At 58.8% G+C, this 7,832-nt stretch overlaps 1 protein-coding gene across 1 annotated transcript in view; it reads right to left on the reverse strand.

The window, feature by feature from the left end:
* The window catches only part of TTYH1 (tweety family member 1), a 39,156-nt gene extending 31,521 nt beyond the window's left edge, over positions 1 to 7,635 (reverse strand). The window contains exons 1-4 of the mRNA XM_045292395.1: positions 7,517 to 7,635; positions 4,847 to 5,074; positions 2,213 to 2,324; positions 768 to 988 (exon numbers count right to left, since the gene is read on the reverse strand). Of these exons, the coding sequence (XP_045148330.1) occupies positions 768 to 988; positions 2,213 to 2,324; positions 4,847 to 5,074; positions 7,517 to 7,635 (680 nt within the window). The remainder of the gene's footprint in view (positions 1 to 767; positions 989 to 2,212; positions 2,325 to 4,846; positions 5,075 to 7,516) is intronic.
* Between the last annotated feature and the right edge of the window lie 197 nt (positions 7,636 to 7,832).

Consider the following 7,832-nt stretch of genomic DNA (forward strand, 5'->3'; position numbering starts at 1 on the left):
TTTGTGGATTGGTGTTGGACATATGGGCTAATGGGTTCACGTTGGACTTGTGGGCTTGGACGGCACTGGGTTGGGATATTTTCCTGATGCGTACTTAGCCTTCATATAAAACTGTCCTTTATACATGAGTTTCTGTGGATTTGCTTCTCCAAAGCACCCTAACACACACACTGCTTCTACAAGGTGACATCTTTCAAATATTTGGTGGCTTTCAAATACGCAGCACCTTAATGGCCCAGGCAGTTTTCATGGGTGTTCTTCAAATGGATCTGGAGATTCAACCCTCTTGATTGGCATGATTCTGCGGGGTTTTCGTGCAAACCACTTTGGCCGATCCCCTCAGACCACTAGGGGCAGAGGAAGAGTGTTGGGTCCTCCACAATTCTGTTCTCATATATTCGAGCCATTGACTCGTGTGGTGCATGAATGTCAATAAAAAGTGGGGGAGGGAGAACTTTAGAGGAGCAGGTCATTGAGTCTTTTCCCCTGAGAGGCCACTGGTGGGTTTGAACGGCTGACCTTTCCGTTGGCCAACTCAGGAACAAAGACCCAACCAACTAACAAAAACCCACTCGATTCCGACTCATAGCAACCAGATCGCACAGGGTAGAACTCGCCCCCGTGGGTTTCTGAGCCTGTAACTCATGACGGGAGGAGAGGCCCTCATTGTTCTTCAGAGGAGCGGCTGGTGGGTTCGAACTGCTGACCTTGGGATGAGCAGCCCAACGTGAAACCACTCGGCCACCCACCGGGGCTCCTCGACTCACCTGTATTCCTCCACAAAGGACACGTCGTCGGCCACCTGCAGTGGGCTCAGGGGCACCCCCTGCCAGAAGGCCAGTCCCTGGAGCTGCTGGGCCACCGTCTCAGCCTGACGCCGGGTGCCCCTGGCCACAGCCACCAGCTCCGTGCGCTCCGAGAACACTTCCTCTAGGGTAGTCAGTTCTGTCCTCACCGCCTCGTCCAGCCTGTCCACGGTCTCAAACACCTGGAGGGACAGTGGGTCCCAGGCCTGTCTATGGAGACCCCCGGGTGGGGCGCTGGGTAGCTGCAGTGGGTGTCTGAGGAATGAGGTCTGGGGTGGGGTATCTGAGGTCAAGCTCATGGGGTTTTATAGCTTTCATAAGGAGCATGGGGGCCACGGGGGTGGGGGCGCAGTCTGGGGGCCCCTAGGTCTGAAGTCTGCCATCTGTCCTGTGGAGTCTGGGCTCACAAGACTGGTTCTGGAGATGGATCAGAAAGCTAGGGTTTGAGGTGATGCCTGGACTCCCCATCAGGCCCCAGAGTCCCAAGTCTGCAGACTGCAGCCAAGAGCCCTACTATCTAGGTCATGAGCCTTGGTGCTGAGGGCCAGTCCTGTGCTTGTATTTTGGGGGTACAGCCAGCTCCGTGGCCCTAGCCCCTGCTCTTAGGAGATGGTCTGAGATCTTCAGAAATGAGTCCTTCTCAATTTTTTTTTTTGGGGGGTATGTCTCAGGTTGCTATCTGGGGTTGGAAGAAGTAGGTTAACGTTCTGGGGGTCCCCACGTGGTAGGCCCTTGACTGGTGGGTTGGATCAGAGACCAGACACGAGACCAAGTCTGAACTTGAACTTCTGGATCTGGGGCCCTAAGTTTCACATCTTTTCTCATCTGAATCCTGTATCTCTAGGAAAGGTGCCTCCATGCCGGGGTCTTCATAGGGCCCTTGGCTCTTGCTGTGGGGATCCAGTCTGAGTGTGGGTGTGAGTCCCACTTTGAAGTCCGGGGCTGGAAGTGGGTAGGAGTTTGGGGGGTCTGGGTTTGTGTCCCAATTTCCAGATCTCGATGGAGGTGCCGTGGACCCCACACCGGAAGCCCTCAATGTGTGGGTTGGATCTGACGTTGAACATAGAACCCCAAATGCAAGTGTGAATTTGAACATCTAGGTCTCCCGTCCTACGGTTCACACTGGGGTCTCTGCTCTGCTTTGTAATCCTGTTACATTGGTCAGGGTCCCTCTGGCCTTGGGTCTAGGGTCCTTGGTCTTGTCTCCCAACCCAGACCCACACCCAGACTGGTTGACCAAGACCAAGGGCCCTAACTGGGGTTTGGAGATAAGCCTCTGGTTGAAGTCCAGGGATAGAATGGGGTACGGGCTTGGGGGCGTCTAGGATTGAGTCCCGGGTTCCCGGTGTAGGGAACCCGTCTGGGTGAGGGTCTGGGGGGTCTGGCCAGCGTTCGGCTACCCTCACCAGGTAGTCAATGGCGCTGAGCGTGTGGTTGGCGTGCAGCAGGGCAGAGCTGAGTTGAGACACTCCATCGCTGGTCTCACTGTTGCCGTAGAAACCGATGCCAATGCTGGCGCTGAGAGGGAGGAGGGAAGGCAAATCTCTACCAGTCCCGGGACCCTGGGGGCCACCGCCCCCTCCTCACACACCCATCCCGCCTCCCCGAGCCCCACTCCATTGGTCCATTCCATCGTGGGAAAGGACCATCTCTGCCGGATCCCTCCTGTTGTCCAGGCAACGGGAAGGCCTCACTCCCCCGGCTGGAGGCACGTCATTGTGATGTTAATGGTGGGTGGAGTGGTAGCAGCCCCCCAAATTTAACTCACCCCTCACCGGAAAGAAAACGGAATCAAACCCAGCCCCCATAAGGCGTCCCCCTCCAATGAGGAGCACCCCACACCCATCCCTTCCTCCACCCAGGAATAAACACCTGTCCCCTCAGGTACCCTGGCTCCTTTCAGTCCCCGCCCCCACCCCCCACCCCAGGGCGGGTCTGGAGTGCAGATCGCTTGCTGGGGCACCATCTCCAGAGGGACGCGGAGCCTGGCGCCCCCACCCTCTCCCTCACCCCCCACCAGAACCCAAGCGTCTGGCCAGCTGGGAGGAAAGCAAAGGAGCGTGGGAAGGGAGGGATGGGCAAGAAGCCGGCGCCCCCGCCCCGCCCCTGCCAAGACACAGCGCTTCATTGTGGGGGTCTGAATACGGTCCCTGCCCCTCCCCCCCTTGCGCGTGGGGGGGGCCGCGGAGGGGGCACAAGTCCTCACTTCGCTGGGCGGAGAGAGATGGTCGCGCTCACAGTTCCCAGCCCAGAGCTCCGCCTGGGCCGCCCCCCAACCCCCACCCCATCCCTGGGGCCTACATCTGACGCCAAGCCCCAGCGCCCCCGCCCCATTGTTCCGAGTCCCACAAAGCTCCTCTTGTTCCCCTGCAGCGGGGGCTGGGGCCGTGTCTCTCCCCCGCGGGGCCTTTGTCCACCCCCACTCATGAGATCCTGAGGAGAGAGCTTCTTGGATGTAGGGCGCCCCACCCCGCCCCCAAACTCAGACACTTGCTCCCAGCAGAGCTTGGGGTGTGGAACCTGGGGTCCAGCCGGTTGCAGTGTCTACTACAGGAATGACCACTCCTGGTCCTTCTCCTTGCTAGCGTGTGTGTGTGTGTGTGTGTGTGGCCCAGGACAGGTGCCTGTGACTTGGGGGGGGCGGTGTGCATCTGAGGGGCTCTCTGGTGCCAGCTCTGGTCACCTGCTGTGTCCTCCAGTCCTCCTCTATCTGTCTCCCTTGGGTCACCCTTGGGTTCAGATGGGTTGGGAAATCCTTGGGCCCCAAGGCCCACTCTCTCACTTGAGACGGGAGGCCTTGAAGCGTCCCCCTCTCTCTTCTTCACATCTTACAAAATTGAGTCCATCAAGGCACCTCGGGGGTTGGACACACAGTGGGGCTCTTGGGGGTGTCAGCATTCAGTCATTGCCTCTCTCCATGATGAGAGAGGGTCAACCCTTTGAAAACCCACTGTGGTGATCTAGTCCAACTCTAAGTGACCCCATGGAAAAGACGTGGATGCCCCCACAGAGTCGCCATGGCGGCCATCCTTATGGAAGCAGGCAGCTACTGCTTTCTCCTGAAGGTGGGTTCGAACCACCAACACACCTGGCTACCAACCCAGGGCTTCAACCACTAGGCCACCAGAGCTTGTGAGCTCTACGAAGGGCCCAGGGTGGAGGGTGGGTGGGGTGGGGGCTTGCCTCTCCTGTTCAGTGTCTCCTAGCCTGTGCCCTTGCTGACAGAGCAAATGCATGGATGGATGAGGGAGGGAGGGAGGGAGGGACATGCCAAGTTGACAGTGGCTGCATGCAGCAGCTGAGCCAGGTGTTCTGCACGGTCTCATCCGATCTTACTGTCACGCGTGGCAGTGCCCAGTCTGTGGATGCACAGACCAAGGCCCCAAGAAATCACACCCTCCCGCTTAGCCGGCAAAGTGGGTAGAGTGGAGGGGCAGGGGAAAAGAGAGGGGTTGATCCCCAACACGAGGCTGGACCCTGCAGCTGCCGCCTTGGGCTCACACAGCAGTGGGGATGCGATGGTGTGGATGGTGCAAGACCCGCTGAGGGTCCACTTGCTGCTGTACATCGGGTCCCTGGGAGTCAGAACTGGCTCGAAGGCACCTACCAACCACCCGGGTTCCAGCGAGGGCAGTGGGGAAACGAAACCGGAAGGCCCTCGCCACGCCAGCTGACCACTGTGGCTGCAACCACGGGTTTCCATATCAGAACCACTGCAAGGAGGGCCCAGGATGGGGGCAGTGTTTCGTTCTGTGGTACCTGGGGGTGGCTCAGAGTACGAACCACAAGGACCACAGGCCCCAGGGCTAGTCAAACCCAGGTGCTCCCTCCTTGAGACAGTCACGCCGTCCCCTCTCTGGACCGCGGTCTCTCCGTCCATCCACGGAACCCTCTGCTGTGAGGATGCAGTGGGGTCCTGCCGCCCCTCCCTGTCTGCTCCCACACCCCGGGAGACCACCAGGATGGTGGGTGAAGAAGGCAGAGAGCCGGGGGTTCACTCCCCGCCCCCACCCCCATTCCTGGCGGGGGCACCCCATTACCAGCCGATGAGAAGGGAGGCCACACAGCTCCAGGTCACACAGCCTCCCCCGGGCTGGGGGCTCTTGGCCCCTGGGGGCTCTGAGGGCCTGCAGCAGCAGAAGCGGATGAGGTAGACGGCGATGAAAATGAGGCTCAGGCCCAAGCCCAGGCCGGCCAGGGCCACCACGAGCAGCAGGGCCTGGGAAAGGGGCGAGGTTAGACACCCTTGCGCAGCCGGTGTCCCCTCCCTGCGTGGGGCCTCGGGTCTGGGATCTCCCACTAAGATCCCAACCTACTGCTGTTCAGGCCAGTGAGGGGGCCAGGCAATGGGGTCCCCAGCCCTGGTCATGGGGAGGAGGGGCTGGATCGCTGGAGGGGGCTCCCAACTGGAGGCTCAAGTCTTGGGTTCTGATTCTGCTCTCTGTCCAGTGGCCACAAGGCCTAAGCCTTTGTGTCTGCCTCGGTGCCGTCAGGCCAGAGGTGTGGGACTTGGTGGAGGGCCTGCTGGTGTCCCTGGGCAGGGTGCAGTTTCACGGGGTGGGAGGTGAGGGCTGGTGGCTGCTCCCGGCTCCAGGCACCAGGCACCCTTACTCTCCCTTCTTCCTGTTTGACTCCCTGTGCCTCCCACTGAGTCCTGCAGCTGTAGTCTGTCACCCTCACGGGAGGGATCACACAGTGGTGGGGGGGTGGGGGCAGTGGGCGGCAGCCTGTGCTTCTGTGACGTGTGTGTGTGTGTGTGTGTGTGTGTGTACACAACTGTAAGATCAGAGATGGAGGCCTGAGGAGTGAACTTAGAAGCAAGAGGGGGAGGAGGAAGGAGAAGGGGGGAGGAGAGAGAGGACAGAGAAGAGGAGGAGGAGAGGGGGACTTTGCAGTGGGTGAGTGAAGAGAGAGATGGAGGAGGAGGAGAGCAGAGAGAGGAGAGAGATGGAGGCAGACAGGCACAGAAGAGGAAAGAAATGGGTGCAAGGCTGAGACGGAGACCCACGAGGAGAGGACTCGCTCAGAGATGGAAGCTGCACTGGCGGCCCAGAGAGGGGCAGGGGGTCGCCTTCAGCCCCTTCAGCCCCACAGCCAGGGGTGGTGGGCAGCAGCGCATAGTGGGGGCTGTGGGTGAGTGAGTCTGTGGGTGAGTGGATGAGTGCATGTGAGGGTGTGCATCTGTGAGTGTCTGCCAGAGTATGACCCTTTGACTGGAAGCCAATATGCCAGCAGGAATGAGTGTGTGAGAGAATGCAAGTCTGCATGTGTAAGAATGTGTGAATGAGTGGGGGTGTGCATGGTTATGGTGGTGCTCAGCATGAGTGTGCATGTATGAGGGAGTGGGAGAGTGCATGCTCTGAGTGTGTTATGAGTGAGTGCCCTGTGTGAGTGTGAGCGTGTGTACTGTGGGTATGCATGGGCGAGTGTGCTGTGTGGGCTGTATGGGCGTGTATGTGTGAGTGTGCATGTGTGAGTGTATTATGTGAGTGCATTGAGTGTGCAGTTATGAGTGTGCATTGTGAATGTGGGAGTACACCATGAGCATGCAGGTGTGTGCGTATGTGTGAGGGTGCACTGGGTGCACTCGTGTGAGGGTGTATTTGTGAGTGTGGAAGTGCACTGTATGAGCGTGCATGTGTGAGCGTGAGTGCACTGGGTGTAAATGTGCACGTTTGTGAGTGCATTGTGAGTGTGGGAGTGCACTATGAGCATGTATGTGTGAGCGTGAGTATGCATATGTGAGTGCACTGGGTGTACTCGTGTGAGTGTGTGTGTGTGTTTGTGAGTGTGCATTGTGAGTGTGGGAGTGCACTGTATGAGTGTGCGTGTATGGGCGTGAGTGAGTGCATTGGGTGTAAGTATGCATGTGTGTGCATGTTTGTGAGTATGCATTGTGTGAGTGTGCTTGTGAGCTCACTAGTCTTGCTCGTTTCGAGAGAAGGAATCTGCAAAGCTCTGTGTTTGGGGGCCTACCTCCTTAAGGCTATGAGTGGCCTGGAGGTGTGGGTGTGAGGGTGTTCTTACAGATTTGTGTTGACAGGTCAGTGTGTGTGTGTGTGTGTGTGTGTGTGTGTGTGTGTGTGTGTGTGTAAGAGAACACGTGTGAGCATGTGCGTGGGAGTTCCCTTATCAGTAAACGTGTGTTAAAGCATGAGCGGTGACTATGCACATAAGTGATCATGGTCAAGTGGGAGTGTAGTGTGTGCGTGCGCGCACGTGCTTGCATGAGAAGGAGTGAGTGTGACAGTGTCGTTGTGTAAAAGTGAAGTGTGCAGGAGTGTGGCAAGGAGGGTGCCTGTGGAAACATGAGTTTGTGAAGGGTGTGTGCAACAGCATGTATACTCAGGTTTGAGTGCCCTGTGCATGCGTGAGTGGGATAGTGGGTGTGCATGTGAGTTGTGTGTGGACAGTGTATGAGTGCATGAGTGTGATGATGAGCCTGTGTGTGTGTCCTGCTGTGCCCACGGTGTTCGCGGCGGACATATCAGTGTGGAGTGCACACCTGGCGTGTGTGGCTGTGCGTCCCTCCACCGTGATGTTGACCTTGGGGGGACCCAGTGAAGCCCCTCTGCCTTCAGGGCGTGCCCTGGGCCTGACCTGAAGGTGCTGGGACCCCAGTGTGCCTGGAGCCACGCCTGTCAGTGCGGGGAGGTCTCCACGGGTGGCCCTGTCCTCGGCAGCCTTGGCGGCTGTGGTTGTGTAACCACCGGGAGGGACTCGGGCTGCGGGAGAGGGCAGCTCGGTCCTGCTCGGTGGAGGTGGGATGGGTGGGGAAGGGGGCGATGAGGTGGAGGCTGGGAGGAGCCTTCAGGGCAGTGCCAGCCATGACCCAAATAGCTCCGAACGCAGAGCACACTCCCCTTCCGGCCTCTCCCGGACCCTCCCCTGCTTCTACCCTAGCATACCCAGACCCCTTTCCTGGGGGGTGCTGGGGAGTGGAGTGGAGTGGGTTGGGGAGGGTGGGGTGAGGGGCGCTTCCCAGGATCGATCCGTGGAGCTCAGGCTTGGTAGGCAGGACCCCGG

This window comes from Echinops telfairi, unplaced genomic scaffold (assembly GCF_000313985.2).
Source record: "Echinops telfairi isolate 266 unplaced genomic scaffold, ASM31398v2 ScPeMD7_655;HRSCAF=1070, whole genome shotgun sequence".
NCBI lineage: Eukaryota > Metazoa > Chordata > Mammalia > Afrosoricida > Tenrecidae > Echinops > Echinops telfairi.